Source organism: Hypanus sabinus, chromosome 13 (assembly GCF_030144855.1).
Source record: "Hypanus sabinus isolate sHypSab1 chromosome 13, sHypSab1.hap1, whole genome shotgun sequence".
NCBI lineage: Eukaryota > Metazoa > Chordata > Chondrichthyes > Myliobatiformes > Dasyatidae > Hypanus > Hypanus sabinus.
The window spans coordinates 65,017,148-65,043,403 of record NC_082718.1 but is presented as its reverse complement, the minus strand read 5'-3'; the positions used below and the strand labels follow the sequence as shown (position 1 = coordinate 65,043,403).

Sequence of the window (26,256 nt, the reverse complement as noted above, 5' to 3'; positions counted from 1 at the left end):
CCATTAAAGTGGCGCCATGGGTAGATAGGGTCATAAAGAAAGATTTTGGCACATTGGCCTTCATTAATCAAAGTACTGGGTACAGAACTATCTTTTACTATCTTTTCTTTTAGTTAGTCCTGACAAAGGGTCTCGACCTGAAACGTCGACAGTGCTTCTTCTTATAGATGCTGCCTGGCCTGCTGCGTTCCACCAGCATTTTATGTGTGTTACCGGGTACAGAAGATGGAATGTTATGTTGAAGTTGTATAAGATGTTAGTGAGGCCGAATTTGGAGAATTGTGTCATCTACTTACAGGAAAGATGTAAGTAAGGTTGAAAGAGTACAGAGAAAATTTACATGGACATTGCTGAGACTGGAGGACCTGAGTTATGAACAAAGATTGAATAGATTAGGACTTTATTCCTTGGAATGTAGAAGGTTGAGAGGAGAGCTGATAGAAGTATACAACATTATGAGTATAGAGTATGCAAGCAGACTTTTTCCATTGTGGTTGAGTGGGACTAGAACTGGAGGTGATAGATTCAGGGTGAAAGGTGAAAAGTTTAAGGGGTACATGAGGGGATACATCTTCATTCAAAGAGTCATAAGAGTGTGGATTGAGCTGCCTGTGCAAATGACGTATGCAAGCTCAATTTCAATATGTAAGAGAAATGTGCACAGATAAATGGATGGTAGGGAATATGGAGGTCTTTGGTCCTAATGCAGGTTGATGGGATTAGGCAATTCAAATAGTTTGGTACAGATTAGATAGGCCAAAGGGTTTGTTTCTGTGCTGTACTTTTCGATGACTCTGTGACACTGAATCATTTTTAGATTTGCCTGGTGCTGTTCTGTTTGCCTTTCCATATTTTTCACTGAACCAAGACTGAATGAAGGGAAAAAGAAAAAAGGTTGAACAAGATTGAAAAAAAAATTTGAAAAATAAGATTACTGTGAGAAAGAAACAATAGTGATACCAAAATGAAAGCAACCAATAATTAAACAGCAATTGAAGAAGATTACGACCCCTAATGATGAGATTTCTAATCTACCTTTGTGCTGATGGGTCCATTTTAAGGACTGGGTTATTGAGAAAGTCATCCAGAAGTTCCTTCAACTTTAGTTTGTCTTTTCTTGTTTTCTTGGGCATTGGTGTCTAAAAAAATAAAAGCAACATTCTTTGCAACAAAGTTCCATCTCACAGAATGACCTTCTAAATTAACCATAAATACTATACATGTTGTTAATTTAAATTGCATTATTTACCAATACATACATATTCAAATTCATTGTATCTAACATGATTTTACCATTCAAGACCTATATGGAAACTTTACATTGAAAAATCTTTAAAACATTAGAGCATTCCTAAAATTATTAAACATACCTAAATTAACTCAATCTGTTTAAAAGTTGTAAAATATCAGAAACTTAGCTCTATCCTTCACAGCCATTACTCTCCATTTTAGATTAAATAAATAACTGAACTTGCACAAGATCTAACCACAGGCAGCATAAATAATTTTGGGGTATAAATTCACTCAAATACTTCCAGCAAGACATAGTTTTGAACATACTAAAACTATTAAATTTTGAAAGACAAGCTGCCTTAATTAAGTCAAACAGCAAAACACAGGGTGGTAATCTCAGGATTGCTACCTGTGCCACGAGCCAGTGAGAGTAAGAATAGGATGCTCTGGAGGGTGAACACGTGGCTGAGGACCTGGTGTACGGGGCAGGGTTTCCGATTTCAGGATCATTGGGACCTCTCTGGGGCAGGTGGAACCTGTACAAGAGAGACGGGTTACACCTGAACTACAGGGAGGTTTGCTAGTGCTATTGGGGAGGGTTTAAACTAGATTTGCAGGGGGATGGGAACCAGAGTGCCAGAGCAAATAGTGGAGCGGGGGTGAAAATAAATGATGTTAAAAGTACATGCAAAGTCAGAAATAGAAGGGTTGTGTGTGGTGGTAATAATCTTCTGAGGTGCGTCTATTTCAATGCAAGGTGTATTGTGGGGAAGGTTGACGAGCTGAGGGTGTGGATTGACACGAGGAATTACGACATTGCAGCCATTAGTGAAACTTGGCTACTGGAGGGGCAGGACTGGCAGCTCAATGTTCTAGGGTTCCGATGTTTCAGACGTGATAGAGGCAGAAGGATGAAGGGTGGAGGGTGGCTTTGCTAGTCAGGGAAAATGTTACAGCAGTGCTCAGGCAGGACAGATTAGAGGGCTTGTCTACTGAGGCCATATGGGTGGAGCTGAGAAACAGAAAAGGTATGACCACATTAACGGGGTTGTATTATAGACCACCCAATAGTCAGCGAGAATTGGAGGCGCAAACCTGCAGAGAGATAGCAGACAACTGCAGGAAACATAAAGTTGTGATGGTAGGGGATTTTAATTTTCCACATATTGATTGGGACTCCCATACTGTTAAAGGTCTAGACGGGTTAGAGTTTGTAAAATGTGTCCGGGAAAGTTTTCTAAATCAATATATAGAGGTACTAACTAGAGGGGATGAAATACTAGATCTCTTATTAGGAAATGAGTTAGGACAGGTGACGGAAGTGTGTGTAGGGGAACACTTTGGTTCCAGTGATCACAACACCATTAGTTTCAACTTCATCATGGATAAAGATAGATCTGGTCCTCAGGTTGAGGTTCTCAACTGGAAAAAGGCCAAATTTGAAGAAATAAGAAAGGATCTAAAAAGTGTGGATTGGGACAGGTTGTTCTCTGGCAAGGATAATGCAGAGTTTGTATGTTCCTGTCAAGATTAAAGGCAAAGTGAATAAGGATATTAAACCTTGGTTCTCTAGGGATAATGGGACTCTGATAAAGAAGAAAAGATGTATGACATGTATAGGAAACAGGGAGCAAATAAGCTACTTGAGGAGTATAAAAAGTGCAAAAAAATATTTAAGAAAGAAATCAGGAGGGCTAAAAGAAGACATGAGGTAGCTTTGACAGTCAAGGTGAAGGATAATCCAAAGAGCTTCTACAGGTATAGCAAGAGCAAAAAGATAGTAAGGGATAAAATTGATCCTCTTGAAGATCAGAGTGGTCGGCTATGTATGGAACCAAAAGAAATGGGGGAGATCTTAAATGAGTTTTTTACATTTGTATTTACTAAGGAAACTGGCATGGAGTCAATGGAAGTAAGGCAAACAAGTAGTGAGGTCATGGAACCTATACAGATTGAAGAGGAGGATGTGCTTGCTATCTTGAGGAAAATCAGAGTAGATTAATCCCCAGGACCTGACAGGGTATGCCCTTGGACCTTGAAGGAGACTAGTTTTGAAATTGCAGGGCCCCTGGCAGATGTATTTAAAATGTCGGTATCTATAGGTGAGGCATTGGAGGATTGGAGGATAGGTCATGTTGTTCTGTTGTTTAAAAAAGGCTCTAAAAATAATCTGAGAAATTACAGGCTGGTAAATTTGACATCAGTAGTAAGTAAATTATTGGAAGGAGTACTAAGAGGTAGGATCTACAAGTATTTAGATAGACAGGGACTTATTAGGAAGAGTCAACACGGCTTTGTGCATGGTAGGTCATGCTTAACAAATCTATTAGAGTTTTTCGAGAAGGTTACAAGCAAAGTGGATGAAGGGAAGGCAGTGGATGTTGTCTACATGGACTTCAGTAAGGCCTTTGACAAGGTCCCACATGGGAGATTAGTTAAGAAGATTCAGTCGCTAGGTAGTAGCAATATTACCACCATATAGTACCAAAATTATGTGGAGAATTGCTTCTCTGAGTGGAGGCCTGAGACTAGTGGTGTGCCACAGGGATCAGTGACTGGGTCCATTGTTATTTGTCATCAATATCAATGATCTGGATGATAATGTGGTAAATTGGATCAGCAAATTTGCAGATGATACAAAGATTGGAGGTGTAGTGGACAGTGAGGAAGGTTTTCAAAGCTTGCAGAGGGATCTGGACCAGCTGGAAAAATGGGCTGAAAAATGGCAGATGGAGATAAATGCAGACAAGTGTGAGGTATTGCACTTTGGAAGGACAAACCAAGGTAGGACATACAAGGTAAATGGTAGGGCACTGAGGAGTGCAGTAGAACAGAGGGATCTAGGAATACAGATACAAAATTCCCTAAAAGTGGCATCACAGGTAGATAGGGTAGTAAAGAGAGCTTTTGGTACATTGGCTTTTATAAATCAAAGTATTGAGTATAAGAGTTGGAGTGTTATGGTGAGGTTGTATAAGGCATTGTTGAGGCGGAATTTGGAGTAATGTGTACAGTTTTGGTCACCGAATTACAGGAAGGATATTAATAAGGTTGAAAGAGTGCAGAGAAGGTTTACAAGGATGTTGCTGGGACGAGAAACTTAGTTACTGAGAAAGGTTGAATAGGTTAGGATTTTATTCCCTGGAGCATAGAAGAATAAGGGGAGACTTGATAGAGGTATATAAAATTATGATGGGTATAGATAGAGTGAATGCAAGCAGGCTTTTTCCACTGAGGCTAGGGAAGAAAAAAAAAACAGAGGACATGGGTTAAGGGTGAAGGGGGAAAAGTTTAAAGGGAACATTAGGGGGGGGCTTCTTCACACAGAGAGTGGTGGGAGTGTGGGATGAGCTGCCAGATGAAGTGGTTAATGCTTTTAACTTTTAACATTTAAGAAAAACTTGGACAAGTACATGGATGAGATGGGTATGGAGGGATATGGACCAGGTGCAGGTCAGTGGGACTGGGCAGAAAAATGGTTCGGCGCAGCCAAGAAGGGCCAAAAGGCCTGTTTCTGTGCTATAATGTTCTATGGTTCTACGGCAAATAAAGTACAAAACAGAGATCTTATTGAACATACTGTATAACATAAAAGAGTACAGTACAGGTCCTGTGGCCAATGATGTCTTGCCACTCTTTTAACCTGCTCCAAGATCAATCTACCCTTTCCCTCCTGCAGTCCTCCATTTTTCTTTTAACCATGTGCCTGTCTAAGAATCTCTTAAATGTCCCTTATGTATCTGCATCTACTACCACCACTGGCAATGCTTTGCATGCACTTACTACTATGTGTAAAGTACCTACCCTTGTATATTCCGCCAATCACTTACTTTAAAAATGTATCCTCTCATATTAGTCATTGGCACCCTGGGAAAAAGGCACTAGCTGTCCACTCTATCTATGCTTCTTGTCATCTTATACAACTTTATCAAGCTATCTCTCATTCTCCTTTGATCCAAAGAGAAAAGCTCTAGCTCATAACCTTTCCTCATAAGACATGTTCTCTAATCAAGTTACACACAGCAGCAGTAATCCAGTCAGATACCTTGCCCTCATAGCAGCAGGATACAAACCTGTACAGAGGAACTCAAATAGATTTCTAGTCCACCACCTTAACTACTTAGCCTTGAAAAGAAGTCCAAAGTGAGGAACAAAATGAGTATTCTGTATAGTTGATATACAGAGATACTAATAACATAGGAAATTTGTCAGTTCTTGAAACAAATGTCACGTAGTCACGATGGACTGAATCTTAGAATATGAGAAACAAGTGTAAAAATTGAAAAATATCTTCAAATCCTCCATAAGAGTGATGGTGAAGGAGGACTGAGGGATCTGTAAATATCATAAAAACAAGTTCATCTAAAAGCTTTCACCTGTTAACCCTGTAACAAAGTTTGTAGGTGTGTGCTTCAGAACATGGCCAACTTAATTACTGCTGATACTATCAAATCACTCTTGGAAATAGGAGTACAATGAGGTCTGTTGTTGTTACAATCTGTTGATCAACACTATGATTATACTGAACATCCTGGACATCATCAACTTTTCTGTGCTAGTCCAACATGGGCCGAACTTCCTGGATCTTTCAAAATATATTTACTTCCTCTTTAAATACCTCCAAATGCTCTTGTTAGATATTGAGGTGTCCACATACAGTAGATTATCACTGTGTTCTTACAACCATCACTTCTTCCAAGTGGTATTCATCCTAGAGGTTTACAGATTCACCAGCTAAGCAAGGATAGTAGGCAATAATCATCTGAGGCTGGGTTTTAAATCATTGTTTAACCTGATATTGTAAGACATCATGGCACCAAGAATCAATGTTGTGGAATCTTATAGACAACCTCTCCTAACTGTACCCAATTGTACTGTCCTTAAAATAGGACATATAAGGGAACCACGGCGAAGGATTTTGGAATATCGGCAGAAATGTATTATTTACTAAGTATGATATATCATTACAGTACTTCCAGTTTCTTTACTATTCATGAGGAAGACTTTGTTAGATTGACGCAGTTAGGTTGTGTCTAAAGCTAATACTAAGGTCAATACTCCATCCACTTGATACAAATGAGCAACATATTAGGTTACTTTGGAGTTTCCCAGTCAAAGGTATTGCTATGGCTTTGAAATCAAACTATATACAGCGTGTAAGGATGACAATTTTCCTTCCAAATCAGGGAATTTGAGAGGATTATAACTATCAATTAATTTCATCATTGCAACATCTGTGCCTAGCTTTTTACATCACAGAATAAACTAAATTTAAAATGTTCCATTGTTATTTTATGATTTTGTCTTTGGGTTACGAGCCACAGCTTTGAATTACCAGATAGAACCTACTTCTGTGCTATCAGTTCCACCAGATTGTTAATGTCATATTTTTCCATAAAACTGAATCCAAAGAGGTAAAAGGAGAGTGGATCTATAAAAATGGTGAGTCAAGTGACAGCAAAGTGAGTTCAAAGTAAAATTATTATCAAGCATCTATGTCATCATATACTACCTTGAGATTCATTTTCTTACAGGCAATCACTTTAGAACAGAGAAATGCAAGAGAACCATTTGAATCAATGAAAAACTACACACAGATAAAGACTGACAAACCAATGTGCAAAGCAAGGCAAATTGTGCAAATAAATAAATAATACTGTGAATACGAGTCCGTGAAAGAAAATCTATAGGCTGGGGAATCCGTTCAGAATTGTGGTGTTCCTATACTTCCTTCGAGGTGGCAGCAGTAAGAAGAGAGCATGGCTGGATGGTGGGGGCCCTTGATGATGGATTCTGCTTCCTTTTGGCAGTGTTTCTTACAGATGTGCTCTATGGTGGGGAGGACTTATCCTGTGATGGACTGGGCTGTGTCCACCACTTTAGGCTTTTCTATTCATGAGTTTTGTGTTTCCATACCAGGCCATGATGCAACCCATCAGGGTACTCTCCACTGTGCATCTGAAGAAGTTTGACATAGTTTTAGATGTCTTGCTGAATTTCCCCAAACTTATAAGAGAGCAGAGATGTTGTCATGCCTTCTCTGTGATGGGGCAATTACATGCTGATCCCAGGACAGAACCTTTAATATGAGGAATTCAAAGTTACTGGCCCTCTCCACCTCTGATCCAATCCCCTGATAAAAACTGGCTCACAGACATCCAGTTCCGTCTTCCTGTAATCAATAATCTGCTGTTTGGTTTTGCTGACATTGAATGAGAGCTTATTGTTGTGGCACTATTCAATCAGATTTCCATTCCCCTTGTATATGCCAATTCACCACCACCTTTTATTCAGTCAACAACAGTGGTGCAGTGGTGTCACCAGAAAAGTTAAATATGGCATTGGAGCTGCATTTAGCCAGACAGTCATAAGCACCAAACAAGTAGAACAAGGGTTTAATCACACAGCTTTGTGGTGCACCTGTGCTGAGGTAATTGTAGAGAAGATATTGTTCCTAATCTGTACTAATCATGGTCTGCAAATGACAAAATCTAGGATCCAGTTGCACAACGAGGTATCAAGGCCTAGGTTTTGGTGCTTAGTGATTAGTTTCAAGGGGATGATAGTGTTGAGACCAAGGAGAAGCATACAAAGAAATATATAAAGACTGCTAATAGAATTACTTTAAAACTTCAACTTGGGGAAACAAAGCATTATTTGAAGCCTGTAACTGCAATAAAAGGCACTTGGAATACTATGACCAAATTAGAGACAGTTAGTATAGCTCTGTGCAGGGCAAGTCATGCTTTAGTAACTTGTTGGAGCTTTTAGAGGAAATGACAAAGGCAAATTTTGAAGTTGTGGATGATATCAACATGGATTTTAGTAATACAAGGTCCTTCATATGAGTATCACCCAAAAGATTAAGGTGCATAGGATCCACAGTGACATGGCCAGTTGGATTCAGAACTGGCTGGCAAAAAGAGAGAGAGGGTTGTTGCTGATTGCATTTACTCTGGATGGAAGTCTGTTAATTTAAGATGACGCCAGTAACTGGTGACTCTACACGTGCTCTGCTGAGCAAACTGCCCTCTACACTATCCTATTCCCGAAAAACCCTTCTAAACCTCCAATTTGCTACATCTAGTAAGATCAACAACACCCTGGCGAAGTTACTGACCCAGCTGGAGATCATCAACACACCAGAATTGCTTCAACTCCAGACCATACCTGGACGCGATTGTTGAGGCCTGGTCCGAGGTCTACCACATTCCCGGAGACCTGCGGCCTGCTACCATGTAGGAACACCTGGAGACATGGCCCATTCCAACCAGCACCTCTCCGAAGCAAACGAGCACACAGAAGTGATGTCGGAGACCTCAGGATTCCCCAGACGCTTCCCTGGAGCGACCACCGTAGAGCCCCATTGGTGGCCATCCACAGCTGCCGGAAGTGAGGCCTCCGCCGCCGACCTCGGAAATCAAGCCCAAGGCTCGGGTGCAGCGGAGGCCTCCGCAACCGTGACACAGTTCACAGACTTGTTTCAGCCGGCAGCCCGGCCCTCCGGGATTAAGTGTCGGCTTCAGGGCCTGACCCGATCGACAGCCTGGGCCCCCAACAGTTGGAAGTGGCAGCGAAGCCTCCCCCTGCGCATCCACCAACCTCAAAGAGCTGCCAATAATGCACTGCATCAATGGAAATCTGGAAAGATGCACAAATTACCGAGGAAGCATGGGAAAAGAGCTGGGCTGCTGGTCAGATTGAAGCGGAGGGGCTTTAGGATCCCTCTGCCCACAATTTTTTTTTTGTACTTCAGGGAGCGCGAAGCACAGAAACAAATATCACTGTGATGTACGCTCTAGTTTATCAATTGTTTGGTGACAATGAAGTATTTGTATTTGTGATTGGTGACATTCTGCAGGGATCCACACTGGGATCTCTGTTGTGTGTGATATACATTAAAAACAAGAAAACCATTAAACACCCAACAGTAAAAAAAATAAATCGTGCAAACAATAAAAATAAGCAAATGACTTTCAGAACTGAAGTTCATGAAAGTGAGTCCACAGCCACAAAGCCTGTCATCACTGCAGCCAATTCAGGGGCCCATTAGTTGCAGGCCACACCCTCAGTTCAGCACAGGAACAGGTAAGCCTCATGGAACAGCGAGCTGAATCAGCCCATCCCTCGCCTCTAGCCCAACACCCTGACCTTTGCAATCTGGCTCAGTGCTTAAATCATCCAAATCTGGGGTTAGTCCTCAGTCTCAGACCAGGCCCTGCCACATTGATACCTCAGTCTCAGGTCCAGCCCTACTGCCTCAATTTGACCCATACCCGACCTTTCCTATTTGGCCCAGAGCTTAAATTGACCAAACCTCATCTCTTTCCTTGCTCTCGGGTCCAGGCTCCACCAGATTGACTCTGCATTGCCTCCACTCCTCTCACCTCAGTTCAACTGCATTGAATTGCCTCCAAGTCCACTCCAGTAATGAGCAAACATTGGCTCATTTCTCACTCTCGTGCCTGGACTAAGCCGTCTCGATTCGACCGGGATAAACCACGCTGCAACCATCTTGCATGTTCAAGATTTCAGTTCACAACCCAAAAGTACCAGCTCAGCTCCAAAAGAGGAGTTACAAGCTATTGATCACAGAGATTGTAACCAAGAAAAAGTGTAATTAATACAGTAATTCTTTTGTTTTGTTTGCTACCTGGAAGTCATTGCTGTGCTTCACCAGCAGCATCTTAAACCAGAATCTTTAGCCCAACTAGTCCCTTCTCTTGTGTTTTTTCCAGCATTCCCTCAACTGTACAAAATTATTTACCAACCAATTCCAATGATAATGATTTCATCTTTTTACAGTAAACCGATTTTTAATCTGAGTTCCCCATTTTAATTTTTGGGTACCCTCTTAAACTGATGGCATTTAGTTTTCTCTCCCATAAATATCCTCATTTACTTTTTCCAATCTTTTCATCAAAAAAAACTTTACTTATATCACCCCTAAATCTATGCTTTTCAGGAAAAACAATACAGCATTTCATTTCTTTCCCATTAGGTGTGATCTTACACTTAATCATTCTTGCCTTCTAGTTAATAAGGCATACAAGATCCTTGACTTTGTAATTGGAGGTGACAACTGCAAAAGCTGAAAATTCAGCTAAACTTAAATATATTCCTTCTGGACCACCTGGAAATATGACATCAATTCACATCCTTACATTACACAAAGGGTATGAATGTTCCAGAAAGGTTATTGTTTTTTATCATCAAGAACAGCTGTGAGGATAATTTGTTAGACAAGAATAACTTAGCTTTCCTCCTTGAAGAAGATTTATGTTAAGACTTGGAACAAGTGCTTAAAATTTTGAAAGATTTAGAGACATTAAATAAAGCAAAGTTGTCTCTGATGAGTGACTGGTCCAATAAGGAAATGTTAATTCATAGTTACCATTTGGAACACATCACTCATCTGAAACAGACTTAACAATAGATTTTATAAAGCAAACTAGGTATGTATCTAAGGGACAAAAAATGTAAGGGAATGGAGACAAAATAGTACAGATTCAATGGGTTCCACAATCTCATCCTACGCAGTACAATTCAATGACTCCTCATAACCTTGCCCCATAGATAACTTTTTCAACTATCTGTCTTAATGTCTTGCTTCCAGTGTGAAAATGGAGTATGACATATGACAATCACAGCACGGAAACAGGCCATCTCGGCCTTCCTAGTCCGTGCCGAACTCTTAATCTCACCTAGTCCCACCTACCCGCACTCAGCCCATAACCCTCCACTCCTTTCCTGTCCATATACCTATCTAATTTTACCTTAAATGACACAACTGAACTGGCCTCTACTACTTCTACAGGAAGCTCATTCCACACAGCAATCACTCTCTGAGTAAAGAAATACCCCCTCGTATTTCCCTTAAACTTCTGCCCCCTAACTCTCAAATCATGTCCTCTCATTTGAATCTCCCCTACTCTCAGTGGAAACAGCCTATTCACGTCAACTCTATCTATCCCTCTCAAAATTTTAAATACCTCGATCAAATCCCCCCTCAACCTTCTACGCTCCAATGAATAGAGACCTAACTTGTTCAACCTTTCTCTGTAACTTAAGTGCTGAAACCCAGGTAACATCCTAGTAAATCGTCTCTGCACTCTCTCTAATTTATTGATATCTTTCCTATAATTCGGTGACCAGAACTGCACACAATATTCTAAATTTGGCCTTACCAATGCCTTGTACAATTTTAACATTACATCCCAACTTCTGTACTCAATGCTTTGATTTATAAAGGCCAGCGTTCCAAAAGCCTTCTTCACCACCCTATCTACATGAGACTCCACCTTCAGGGAACTATGCACTGTTATTCCTAGATCTCTCTGTTCCTCTACATTCCTCAATGCCCTACCATTTACCCTGTATGTTCTATTTGGATTATTCCTGCCAAAATGTAGAACCGCACACTTCTCAGCATTAAACTCCATCTGCCAACGTTCAGCCCATTCTTCTAACCGGCATAAATCTCCCTGCAAGCTTTGAAAACCCATCTCATTATCCACAACACCTCCTACCTTAGTATCATCGGCATACTTACTAATCCAATTTACCACCCCATCATCCAGATCATTTATGTATATTACAAACAACATTGGGCCCAAAACAGATCCCTGAGGCACCCCGCTAGTCACCGGCCTCCATCCCGATAAACAATTATCCACCACTACTCTCTGGCATCTCCCATCTAGCCACTGTTGAATCCATTTTATTACTCCAGCATTAATACCTAACAACTGAATCTTCTTAACTAACCTTCCATGTGGAACTTTGTCAAAGGCTTTGCTGAAGTCCATATAGACTACATCCACTGCCTTACCCTCGTCAACATTCCTCGTAACTTCTTCAAAAAATTCAATAAGGTTTGTCAAACATGACCTTCCACGCACAAATCCACAAATCTACTCCTAATCAGATCCTGTCTATCCAGATAATTATTAATACTATCTCTAAGAATACTTTTCATTAATTTACCCACCACTGATGTCAAACTGACAGGTCTATAATTGTTTAGCTTACTTCTAGAACCCTTTTTAAACAATGGAACCACATGAGCAATACGCTAATCCTCCGGCACAATCCCCGTTTCTAATGACATCTTAAAGATCTCCGTCAGAGCTCCTGCTATTTCTACACAAACTTCCCTCAAGGTCCTGGGGAATATCCTGTCAGGACCCGGAGATTTATCCACTTTTAAATTTCTTAAAAGCGCCAGTACTTCCACCTCTTTGTCATAGGTTCCATAACTTCCTTACTTGTTTCTCACACCTTACACAATTAAATATCCTTCTCCTTAGTGAATACTGAAGAGAAGAAATAGTTCAAAAGCTCTCCCATCTCCCTCGGCTCCACACATAGCTGACCACTCTGATTCTCTAAGGGGCCAATTTTATCCCTCACTATCCTCTTGCTTTTAATATAACTGTAGAAACCTTTTGGATTTACTTTCACCTTATTTGCCAAACCAATCTCGTATCTTCTTTTAGCTTTTCTAATCTCTTCCTTAAGATTCCTTTTACATTCTTTATATTCCTCGAGCAATTCCTTTACTCCATGCTGCCTATATCTATTGTAGACATCCCTCTTTTTCTGAACCAAATTTCTAATATCCCTTGAAAACCATGGTGCTTTCAAACCTTTAATCTTTCCTTTCAACCTAACAGGAACATAAAAATTCTGTACCCTCATAATTTCACCCTTAAATGACCTCCATTTCTCTATTACATCCTTCCCATAAAACAACTTGACCCAATCCACTCTCTCTAAATCCCTTCGCATCTCCTCAAAGTTAGCCTTTCTCCAATCAAAAATCTCAACTCTAGGTCCTGTCCTGTCCTTCTCCATAATTATATTGAAGCTAATGCTATTGTGATCACTGGACCCGAAGTGCTCCCCAACACATACATCTGTCAGCTGACCTATCGCATTCCCGAACAGGAGATCCAACACTGCCCCATCTTTAGTCGGTACTTCTATGTATTGTTGCAAAAAACTATCCTGCACACATTTCACAAACTCTAAACCATCCAGCCCTTTTACAGAATGAGCATACCAAGTCTACGTGTGGAAAATTAAAATCTCCCACAATCACCACCTTGTGTTTACTACAAATATCTGCTATCTCCTTACACATTTGCTCTTCCAACTCACGCTCCCCACTAGGTGGCCTATAATACACTCCTATCAGTGTTACTACACCCTTCCCATTCCTCAATTCCACCCAAATAGTCTCCCTAGAGGAGCTCTCTAATCTATCCTTCCAAAGCACCGCCATAAGATTTTCTCGGACAAGCAATGCAACACCTCCTCCTCTGGCCCCTCCTACTCTATCACACCTGAAGCAACTAAATCCAGGAATATTTAGTTGCCAATCACACCCTTCCTGCAACCATGTTTCACTAATAGCTACAACATCATAATTCCAGGTATCAATCCACGCTTTAAGCTCATCCACCTTTCTTACAATGCTCCTAGCATTAAAATAGATACATTTAAGATACTCCCCACCCCCTCCTCTCTTTTCATCCCTAACAATGCATTCAAATTTATTATCCTTTTCTTTCTTCTCCCCTACATCTTCGGGCTGAGCGCATCCCTTCTCCATCACCTGCCTTTCCTCCCTCACACACTGTCTATTTACTTGCTCTACTGGTGAACTAACCTCCTCTCCCATGGTTTCCTCAAATTGATTCCTGCCCCCCCCCCATCTTACTAGTTTAAAGTCTGCCCTGCAGCCCTAGCAAACCTCCCCGCTAGGATATTGGTCCCCCCAGGATTCAAGTGTAACCCGTCCTTCTTGAACAGGTCACGCCTGCCCCAGAAGAGGTCCCAATGATCCAGAAACTTGAATCCCTGCCCCCTGCTCCAATCCCACAGCCACGCATTCATCCTCCACCTAATTCTATTCCTACTCTCACTATCGCGTGGCACAGGCAGTAATCCCGAGATTACTACCTTTGCGGTCCTTCTTCTTAACTGCCTTCCTAACTCCCTATACTCTCGTTTCAGGACCTCTTCCCCTTTCCTACCTATGTCATTGGTACCTACATGTACCACGACCTCTGGCTCCTCACCCTCCCACTTCAGGATATCTTGGACGTGATCAGAAATGTCCCAAACCCTGGCACCAGGGAGGCAAATTACCATCCGGGACTCCCGATCACCTCCACAGAACCACCTGTCTGAACCCCTGACTATCAAGTCCCCTATTACTATGGTCCTCTTTCTTCTATCCCTACCCTTCTGAGCTACAGGGCCGTCCTCTGTGCCGGAGGCCCGGCCACTGTCACTTCCACCAGGAAGGCTGTCCCCCCCAACAGTACTCAAACATGAGTACTTATTGTCAAGGGGTACAGCCACCGGGGTACTCTCTAGTACCTGCCTCTTCCCCTTCCTGACCATGACCCACCTATCTGCCTCCCGTGGCCCCGGAGTGACCACCTGCCTGTAACTCCTCTCTATCACCTCCTCACTCTTCCTGACCAGGCGAAGGTCATCGAGCTGCAGCTCCAGTTCCCTAACTCGGTCCCTCAGGAGCTGCAGTTCGGTGCACCTGGCGCAGATGTGGACGTCCGGGAGGCTCAGAGACTCCAGGACCTCCCACATCCGACACCGAGAATAACAAGCTGCCCTCACACTCATACTTCCTGAAAAACTGAAAAATAACAATAACTAAAAGATAAGCCTACTGTGCCCTCTTCCGCCTAAGCCGTCTGAGCCCAAGCCCTACATTCTGCTCCCGGCGCACTCCGCTGCCCGCAAATGAAGCTGCCCGCTTCTTAAGGCTGCGTTCTTTTTATATCTTCCCTCCTTCCCAGGCCTCCTCACGCGCCTGCGCAGTCTGAGTACTTTTCCAGCCAACTTGCATCGAACAATTATTGTTTCCTTGATTACTGTACAGAGATTTTACAACTCCAAATTATTCTCTATGGATTTCAGCTTCTCCAAATTCTTGAAAGAAAACATGTTACTGATTGTCCTTTGCAAGAAATTCACACTGACTTATGTGAAACTGAAAACAATCACTAAGTATTGCAGCTGTAACTTACATTATGATACTCCACCACAACTACTGTGTTTTTCAGCAATTTGGTTGCTTTCTTCTCAGATTTTTTTATGCCAAGAAGAGATCTGTTCCGCCTGGTTGGTTGAAAGAAAAATGTTGGTTTGTATTTCAGCAATCAAAGTTAACAATTGTTTTGAATAGGTACTTGCCCCCAATATTAAGGTCAAACTCCAAAGCAAAAGGATGATATCATGAAATTCCTCAAAATAATTTTTGTTGAGAATTATAAAATATTTCTCTAAATAGCTGCAGCTGTTAATCTACTTTTATAACCTTTAATCTAATTTTCTAATCCACTTTAACCAATCTTCACTTCAAACATGAGTCGAGTATCGTTACTTGAGTTTAATTCCTACTTTTGGACTTCAGTTTGCTCTTCTCAAACTCAATATAAAATTCGATGCAATGCTCATTTATTAGTGATTACAAATAGGTTACTAAGTAATCCCATCGAGTTATACATAACAGTATAAAACACTTTTCTCCCCTGGGTGGGTCCACAAAACGAGTTCCATGAAATATTCATCAAGACTGCCTTTGCAGATTGGATTTGCCATACTTATAGACATCAAATCACCCATGGATACTGTATTATCGTTGCTCAATTTCTAAAATGACTCTTTTCAACTGTAGCCACTGTCAAAGACCTATTAACTACTCCCAAAAGTAATTCAATTCCTTGTTTTATTTTCCCTCTATCAAAATTATTCTAGGTCTTGACCTGTTTTTGATCAAAGATCATTTTTAACCACCAGTCCATTGTGATCTTCCATTATTAGAGATAATCCTCCTCCTGATTCAATTTTTCCATTGTCCCAAAATATCAAGTATCATGATAGATTTCATTCTCAGCCTATATGAATCTCACAACTAAGACTTTGCAAGGAATAATAGAACATAGGTACTTGGCTTTAATTGTGCCAATAATACATGTACTGTACATTGTAATTTGTTACAATTTATTTCATGAATTCAAATAAAGCACTTTGACAATTTTCCTCTGCTCCATAAAATTAAACGAGGATGGTAGAGTATGTTTGGGAATACTGGGATCATTAAGGACTGAATAGAAGGGTAAAGGGGATTATAAGAAATCAGAAGGGTTGGGAAATTAGAGTTTGGGGACTGGGGAGACATCAGACAAGGATCAGAATGGAGAGAGAGAGTGGAAGGCGAATCAGTGATCCAGAAGTTTTAAAAGCCAGGAAAGACAAAAAAAAGACCTAAAGAAATGATGACTGGTGAGAAATGGGAGGGGCATGATAATCGAGGTTTGTAGAAATTTGATAAGGAAAACCCCAGAAGAAATTGAAAGGCAGCTGGATAATTGTATGGGAGTGTTGATGGGAGATCATTGAGTCTGGGGAACAGATTTCACAAGATATGCTTGTGGACTTGGAGGAAACTCTTGTCATCTGCCTGAAATTTAGACCATGCTATTACAAATACTTGCCAGCAATTCTGAGTAAATTTAAAATTAAGGCAGACACTCCTGAGAGCGTTTCAATGATCAACCAACATCCTAAGTGCTGGGCTAGAGAAATAATGAATTCAAAACAAGTTTGAACCTAGTTTCAGGGTTTTAATATTCAGTGTTCCCATTTGATCCTAATCCACATTAATTTACTTCTTGTGTTTACATACATTCATTGGTAACAAATTTATATTTCCTAACAAAATGGAAAAATTAGCTACATATAATAATAAAATAATTAGGCTGTTTTCCTCAGAAAAAATGTTCTACTCAAGAAAAAATATTGGACAGCTCATTTTCCAATACAGTCAACATTAATAAATAGTTCAAGAGCCAGATGCCCAGCTCTAATATAAGGTTAATGATCTGAAATGTTAATTGATTCTTGCTCCATGTTTGTTGCCTGACTGATTGACTACTTCCAAGATTTTTTGTTGTCGGTATTTGCTTTAAATAACAATGTGCTTACTTTTTTATATATGCAACAACTTCATTCGCCCATCTTGAAACTGGTTTAAAATTCTCTTCTCGTATTAACCTATGCATCAGTATGACGAAGGACTCCAGAAATCGATCTTGACCTTTCAGCTGCATTACTGTAACAATGATACAATATGTTTCTTTACAAGATCAAATTTCAGTAGATGATACTTTCAACATGGATATTCTGTCAGTTTGACAGTCACTGAGAAAAACATGAAGCAAATAAAATTTAGTGTTAAGTTAGTAACATTTATAACAGTATCTTTATTCTGCAATTCAGCATCAATTAACATAAAGGGGCTGAGATCTGTAACCCATCTGGTGAACTCTCACCATAATACCATCTGAGGCAGCCAACACTTTGTTTGGAACTAAGATCAGGTTTGAAGCTTTAAAGGAGAATCTTCATTTGGCTTTTGAAGGAATAGAGTTTTCCTCAAAAGACAGAGAAAACAGCTTCAAAATGGAACCTGGGCTTTCATACATAAAAGTATGAAGTTTCCCGTCTCTAACTGGAGGAATTTAAAGTGGAGGGTTATATGGGCGGCAGGGTTTAAGGGTCGGCACAACATTGTGGGCTGAATGGCCTGTACTATGCTGTATTGTTCTTTGTTCTTTAACAGGCTAGGTCAGCAATACTTGGTATGGTACAGCAGTGATGAAGCTAGAAGAGCCATTGCTTCACAGCTTCAGCTTCAACCCTAATCTTTGGTGCTCTCTGTAAGTGGGTTTCCTCCAGGCACTCCAATTTCATCCAAACAAGTTGCTTGGTAGATTTAATGGCCACTGTAAATTACCCCAAGAGTGCAGATGAATTATTGAAATGGTTAAGAGAATGGAGTGAGACCATGCAGAGATAGTAAAATAGCACAGCCTAGGATCATGTACAAAATAGATGCTTGATGGTCGGTGAGGTCTCACTAGACCAGGAGGATGTTTTTCGCTAAATGACTGTACAAACAAGGGTTCTAACATTTGGAACAGTTTTATACATTAAAGCCTCTAAATCAATATAAACTGTGCTATTTTATGAGGTGAAATATTTTACATACAAGTTTGGTCTCTTGACTTCCTGAAAAGACAATTGTGCTATACCAGGAAACAAATTGCTGAGTGATCAAAGACCTTCCCATTTATATTCCACTTTTCTGACTATCACATTAAATGCAGTTCACTATTCAGTAACTAGATCTTAAACCCAACTCATGCCAACGCTACACTCCACTCAGCCTTCATATATATAAACTTTTTACTGACGTAAGGTATAAACTTTTACTGAGTAATATTCAAAAATAATTTAAAATAATTTAACGTGCCACAAATTGAAATTGTTTACCTTTGCGATAAGCACCATTTATTGATCCAAATAAAACAGCTATGAAAAGTGCTGTAGAGGATCCGATCTCGGTCAATTCTTCTGCCTTTACTGAAACAGCGTAGTAAGAAAAAAGGAAGAGATTTCCTACATTGAATTATTGTAATCACAGCTATAAAGAATGATTAAAAGAAAACAAGTCATGGAATTATATATTATTTTCCTGCAATCTTAGAATGTCCAAAATAAAGACTCTGCAGTGGATGGTGTATTTTGTGAAATGTGAGAAACAAGGCAGCGAATAAGTATGCTGCAAGGTGCCACAAACAGCAGCAAAGAGGCAGCTCAGTATCATGATCCTTGATACGTAATGAAATATTGACTAGCAGAACCAGGAAGAACTTGCTCTTCCCAATTGCACAGTAAAATTTTGTTGGTACACTTGATACGATATAAACAAATGTCAATTAAACATTAAATCAGCAAAATAATATGTTCTATGGTGCAGATCTCTTCCAGTACTGAAGTGTCAACCTCAGTTTTGTACTCAGCTTTCTGGAATGTGATTTTAGTTCACAATTGTCAAACTGGGTGACTGAGTTACAGTTAACTCCAGCTTCACCATAACATTTGAACAAGAAATTCCTCTTAGATACTACAACAGTACACTGGTTGACATCAAGCTTTGTTAGAAAGTAATGAAAACTGATGTTCTTACCTTCTTTCATCAGATTAGTCAAGCCTTTGTTCATTGCCTTCACCTGTTGTTCTAAAGAGTTGTTAATTGCTAACTTCTCCCCAACAGCTGTGTTTTCCAGTTTCTTCTAATTAAAAAAAATACAAGAATATTTGGGGTGAAAAGATTGCCAGCTGTTTGCATTCATATTAAGAAGTAATGAAGTTGAAAGAGACTTTGATAAACATAAGTCATACTTTTCAAACTATTAAATTACACCTCATAAAATGGTATCCACCCATCCACATGCATGCACACATCTACTCTAGTTTTAGAAGTGAAGCTGGAGTGAATTCAAGTTCATTATTGTCATTGGCATACATGGTGTCTAAATGCCATGAAAATTAATTTGCGTCCATCATTCTCTATAGCCTCTTGCATTCCTATGCACTGGACTTTCTATACAAGGCCATGATGCAACAGGTCAGAATGCTTTCCACTGTATATCTTTGAAATTTCTCAGTCTTCCATGACTCCTAAGAAATAGGGGTACTGGTGTGCCTTTTCTCATGGTGGTGTCTATGTGACTGGCCCAAGATCGAGTGTCAAAGGTATTGACGCCCATGATCTTGAATCTGCTCACAATTTCCAAGAAAAACCCTTCAATGAGGACTGGTGCACCTATGCTTGACTTCCCCTTTCCAACGTCCATAAAAATGTCTTAGTCTTGCTGACTTTGAGTGCAAGATTGTTGTTATGACCCCAATCTTTCTCAGTTCTGTATAGCACCTCATCACCATCTGTGATTCTACCAACAGTGACATCATCTTCGAATTTGTAAATGCTCTGAATTTTAAAGTAAGCGTACCCCGGGACTCTGTTCACCCAGGCCATGCTCTCTTCTAACTACTACCATCAGGAAGAAGCTAAAGGGGCCTCAGGATTCACACCACCAGGATCAGGAACAGTTATTACCCCTCAACTATCAGGCTCCTGAACCAATCACAAACAAGGGAAAGTCTGCCAATGCTAGCCTGCTGAGTTCCTCCAGCATTTCCTGTGTGTGGAACCAAAGTGGTTATCTTCACTCAACTTCTCTTGTCCCATCATTGAAGTGGTCCCACAATCTATGGATTCACATTCAAGGACTCTTCCTTTCATGTTCTAGATATTTATTGCTTATTTATTATTATTATTATTATTATTATTATTTATTTCTTCTTGTATTTGCAGTTTGTTGTCTTTTGCACACAGCTTGAACAACAAAGATGGTGCAGTCTTTCATTGAAATATACACAGGACATTGGTCCCACCATTATTCTTTTATGGATTTATTGAGTATGCCTGCAAGAAAATGTATTTCAAGTGTCATATATGGTTATATATATATATATATATATATATATATATATATATATATATATATACTTTGATAATAAATTTACTTCGAACTTTTTAACTCTATCACAGATTCACTGTGATAACTCAGTGTAGAAGTTGAATTAATGGTCATTTGTCCTGAACAAATTATATGTTTATACAAGTTGGTGAATTTGCAATCGTTTTGATCACCCCTAGCTTTAGAAAGATTCTGGCACACTGAACTTCTGAAGACATTAGCATTATAAGGCACTTGACCATAAAAGTCAAAAGGTATATATTATATCTTTCTCATCCTTGATTACCCATTCATCTTTACTGCTTTTATTTTGGATCTTGGGTTCTAACTGACTTCCAAACAAGCAATTTTTTAAGCCATTTTCAGATGTGGGTGCTATTTTCTGGAATATCAGTTACTTCCCCTTCTGAAAACAGTGAGGAGTTGACTTTGGAGTGGAATAAAGAGTCAATGTTTCAGGCCAAGATAGTTCATCAGGATTAGAAAGGAAGGGAGCAGAAGACAGAATGAGAAAGTTGGGAGAAGGGAATGCGTGCAAGGTGATAGGTGAGAACAGGTGAGGGGGAGTTTGGGTGGGGGGATGAAATTTTGTCCACCACAAAAGACTTGCCTTTTCCTGATGTTGGAAAAGCAATATTTCATATTCCATCTGGGAAGCCTCCAACCTGATGGCATGAATATTGATCTCTCCAACTTCTGGTAGTTTCTTCCCTCTTCCTCCCCCACCCTACCTGCCCTTCCTGCTCTCTTTTTCTATTCCTCATTCTGATTACTCTCTCACCTCTTCTCTTGTCTTCACCTGCCCATCACCTCTCACTAGTTCCCTTCCTCCTTTCCCTTTCTTCCATGGTCCACTTTCCTCTCCTATCTGATTCCATTTTCAGCACTTTACCTATTCCAGCTATCCTTTCTTTGCTTCTCACTTCAGTACCCCTTCCTCTCCCACCCAGGTCTTTCCTCACCTGGTTTTACCTATCACCTCCCAGCTTATACTCCTTCCTCTCCCCACATCTTCTTATTTTGGCTTCTGCTTCCTTTACTTCCAGACCTGATGAAAGGTCTTGGTGCGAAACATCAGCTGTTTATTTCCCTTCATAGATGCTGCCTGATCTGCTGAGATCACCCAGCAGTTTTTGTGTGTTTCTCAAGGAGTAAACTTCATCACTGTTGATACAAACTAGAACAGCAAAATACTTCCATCAAGCCATCTTGAAGTTAGATTATTTTCTTACAGATTTACTTAAATGCAAATTTCCTAGCTTACAACATGTTGAGATAATTAGCAGAATTTGGTAATAAAATCTCCTGACCACTATGATATATCAAACTAATCTGCCTCCAGTGAGCTAATTTCCCTTTTTCTCTCTTTTTGAAGAATGCAAGTTAAATTGCACTGACCATCATACGGTCCATAGATATAGAAACAGAATTAGGCCACTGAGCCTATTGAGTCTGCTCTGCCATTCCATCATGGCTGATATATCATCCCTCTCAACCCTATTCTCCTGCCTTCTTCCCGTAACCTTTAACACCCTGATTAACCAAGAACCTATCAGTATCTAGTTTAAATATATTCAATGACTTGGCCTTTGCAGTTGTCTATGGTAATAAATTTCATAGATTCACCACTCTCTGGCTAAAGAAATTCTTTCTCATCTCTATTGAGATTTCAACTTATAGTTTATCGTATTCAATCTGTTATTAGCCAACTTGCAAAATAACCATATATATTATTCACAAATCATCACCTTTTCAGCAATATCAGATATTAATTACAAATTTCACTTTATAATTAAGTAATTTATAACTAAAGAGTATTTACATTTAGCTCTTGTACTGGTCCAACATCTTCCATGTTTCCAAGTGCTTTTGGTTCCACAGTAGTGATGTGAAGTGTTGAAAGCAGAATCTGCTTTCCAATTGCTGTGACTTCTACTGCAAGATCATTTTCTTTCCAACATCGTAATGCCTGTTAATATGAAACTATTGTTCAAATGCTTTAAATATTGCAATAATGGGCTTGTCAATGAAAGTTAAGTTGGCTAAGGGCATGAGGTTTATCTCAAAAAGTATTGAAAAATGTGTGTGTAATTGAAACTTTCAATTCAAAATCAATAGCAGCAATCTCAGTGCAAAATTTGGTGGTAAAACGTTCCATTATTGGACACTGAAACCGTGCCAATAATACACTTTTAACATTTAACATATATTACCTGCATGTATTAAAAAGATCACACATATTCACATGTGTGAATACACAAAGAGATTTAAGAGTTCAATTACACAAATAGGAAAAGGATATAAGAGAGTAGCTGGAGAGACTTAAAGTAAGAAAGACATCGAGGGACTAAATGGCCATCCAACATTCATGTCATTGTGACTGCCAAAAATACAAGTTACATTTTCTAAATGCATTGACCAATATAAGTACTGTACCTTTGCCAAGTAATATGTGAGACAACCGATCATGTGCTGCACACTTTCAGTTACTCCATATTGTTTCCTCAGTTTGAGGACACCAACATCTTGCAGGACACACAGGCATTTTGTGAGAACCTGTCATACAATTATTGAAAGCAGTTATTTCTTGTTTCTTTGCATGGGGAATTCCACGAACCACCAAAATAAAGTACACAATAAAAAGGCATAAGAATTCAACTTCAGGCAACATGGAAACAAAATTCAAAAGAAGGGTGGTGAATACATTGTCTACCTGCACTGCAATTTCTCTCTAAAAGTAACACATGATACTGCATTTTGTTATTGCTCCCAATGTTCCATCTCAATGCACTGATCTGTATGGATGATATTTATCACAAAGTTTTTCACCGTACTTCCACATATATGACACTAATAAACCAATTTACCATTTTTTAAAACTAAACATGGCTAGAAACCCTGTGAATTTGATGCTAGCTGAGAAAATAGATAATTTGGGGAATAAACTGAAAATATAATGAAGAGCAAGGAAATTTCATGGTTAAACTGATTGCACTGTAAACATCTGAGATTATTCAAAATATTATTCATCTCATGACATAAGGTACTGCATGATAGGGTCATGACCCTGGTCAGTGCATATGCAGCAGAATGGGAAGTACACATATCAAACAAAATGCGGGAGGAACTCAGCAGGCCAGGCAGCTCTGTGGAAAAGAGTACAGTTGACATTTTGGGCCAAGACCCTTCATCAGGACTGGAAAAAAAAGATGAGGAGTTAGAAAGTGGGAGGGGAAGGGAGGGAAGAAATACAAGGTGATCGGTAAAACTGGAAGGGGAGGTGAAGTAAAGAGCTAGGAAGTTGATTGGTGAAAGAGATACAGAGCTGAAGAAGGGGAAATCTTAAAGGAGAGGACAGAAGGCCATAGAAGAAAGAAAAAGGGGCAGGGCCACTGGAGGGAGGCGATAGTCAGGCAAGGAGATAAGGTAAGGGAGGGAAAAGGGAATGGGAATGGGGGGTGGGGGTAGCCATTACTGGAAGTTTGAGAAATCGATGCTCATGACAACAGGTTGGAGGCTACACAAACAAAATATAAGGTGTTGATCCTCCAACTAGTGTGGCCTCAACATGACAGTGGAGGAGGCCATGGACAGACATATTGGAATGGGAATAGGAAGTGGAATTAAAATGGTTGGCCACTGGGAGATCCAGCTTCTTCTGGCAGACGGAGTGCAGGTGCTCAGCGAAGCAGTATCCCAATTTACGTCAGGTCTCACCAATATACAGTAGGCCACACTGAGAGCACTGGATACAGTAAATGACCACAATACACTCACAGGTGAAGTGTCACCTCACCTGAACAGACTGTTTGGGGCCTTGAATAGAGGAGATGTAGGGGCAGGTGTAGCACTTTTTCTGCTTGCAAGGATAAGCACCAGGAGGGAGATCAGTGGGGAGAGATTAATGGACAAGAGTGTTGCATAGGGAATGATCACTGTGGAATACAGGAAATGGGGGGGGAGGGAAAGATGTGCTTGGTGGTAGGATCCCATTGGAGATGACAGAAGTTACAGAGAATAATGTGCTGGACGCTGAGGCCGGAGGGGTGGTAGGTAAAGACAAGAGAACCCCTATCCCTGGTGGGGTGGCAGGAGGTTTGGGTGAGGGCAGACATGCACAAAATGGAAGAGATGTGGTTGAGGGCATCATTGATGGTGGAGAAAGGCCTCAAAGCTCTCTTTCTTTCTGGACACTAGACCCAACCAGTCCGCTCCACCACCACCCTCCTCTGTCTAGTGGAACTAGTCCTCACTCTCAATAATTTCTCACTTGGGTCCTCCCACTTCCTTCAAACAAAAGGTGTAGCCATGGGTACTCACAAGGGTCCCAGCTATGCCTGCCTTTTTGACGGCTATGTGGAACAGTCTAAGTTATCCTACACTGGTGTCACTCCCCCACTTTTCCTATGCTACATCGATGTCTGCATTAATGTTGCTTCCTGCAGCAATGCTGAGCTCATCAACTTCATATACTTTGCCTCCAATTTCCACCCTGCCCTCAAACCTACCTGGTTCATTTCTGACACCTCCATCCCCTTTCTTGATCTCTCCATCTCTATCTCTGGAGACAGCTTATCCATTGATGTCTATTACAAACCCACTGACTCTCACAGCTACTTGGACTATACTTTTTCCCAGCCTGTTACTTGTAAAAATGCCATCCCCTTCTCTCAATTCCTCCATCTCCGCCACATCTGCTCTCAGGATGAGGCTTTTCATTCCAAAATGAAATGTCCTCCTGCTTCAAAGGGACTTCCCTTCCTCCACCATCAACACTGCCTTCAATCGCATCTCTTCAATTTCATGCACATCTACCCTCACCCCCATCCTCCCATTATCCCACCAGGGATAGGGATCCTCTTGTCCTCATCTGCCATCCCACTAGGGCCTGCATCCAGCACATAATTCACCATAACTTCCGTCTTCTCCTATGGGATCCCACCACCAAGCACATCTTTCCCTTCCCCCCCACCTCTCTTCGTTTTCCACAGGGATCACTCCCTACATGACACCTCTTCTTCAGTGCCATTTCCTGATATAGCTATGAATTCCTTAATAATTCAAAATTTATTTGTCTAGTATTTAAAAACCTCTGTAGATTTTGCCCCCACAGCTTTTGCAGTAGAGTATCACAGAGTCTCGCCACTCTGTGGGAGAAAATTCCAATACACTGCAGATATGATGGAGTCCAAAAGCTGTAATTAGGGTACACGTCAGTTGAGACAGAGTGGTGAAGGCTTGTAATTTGCAGTTTGTTTAACTTCTTAGAATTTAATCTTTTAAGTCTTGTTATTATTCTGGTGAATGTACAGTATGTTACATTTTCCTGAGTTCATGCCTTTTTTCCTATTCCTGATTTATAATAATTTCTAGGATGTTATTTGTATCTCCAATAATGAAGACTGATTTAAAATAGCTAATTCCCTGTACTTAATTTTTATAGGATCAGCTCTTGTTTTATTCATTTGCTTTTTAAAAAACTGCAGAAATTCCTATTATCTGTCTTCATATTTCTGGCTACTGTTATCACACATTTTCCTTCCTCATTAGCCTTCTAGCTTTTCACATTCTAGCTTTTCTTCCTGTTAGCCTTCTAGTC

At 40.3% G+C, this 26,256-nt stretch overlaps 1 protein-coding gene across 1 annotated transcript in view; it reads right to left on the bottom strand.

Annotated features, from left to right (window-relative positions):
• The window catches only part of LOC132403954 (cilia- and flagella-associated protein 54-like), a 460,583-nt gene that overhangs the window by 264,738 nt on the left and 169,589 nt on the right, over positions 1-26,256 (bottom strand). Inside the window, exons 27-33 of the mRNA XM_059987831.1 lie at positions 23,094-23,213; positions 22,480-22,626; positions 19,301-19,406; positions 18,604-18,693; positions 17,254-17,380; positions 15,294-15,384; positions 1,036-1,139 (exon numbers count right to left, since the gene is read on the bottom strand). Coding sequence (XP_059843814.1) covers positions 1,036-1,139; positions 15,294-15,384; positions 17,254-17,380; positions 18,604-18,693; positions 19,301-19,406; positions 22,480-22,626; positions 23,094-23,213 — 785 coding nt within the window. The remainder of the gene's footprint in view (positions 1-1,035; positions 1,140-15,293; positions 15,385-17,253; positions 17,381-18,603; positions 18,694-19,300; positions 19,407-22,479; positions 22,627-23,093; positions 23,214-26,256) is intronic.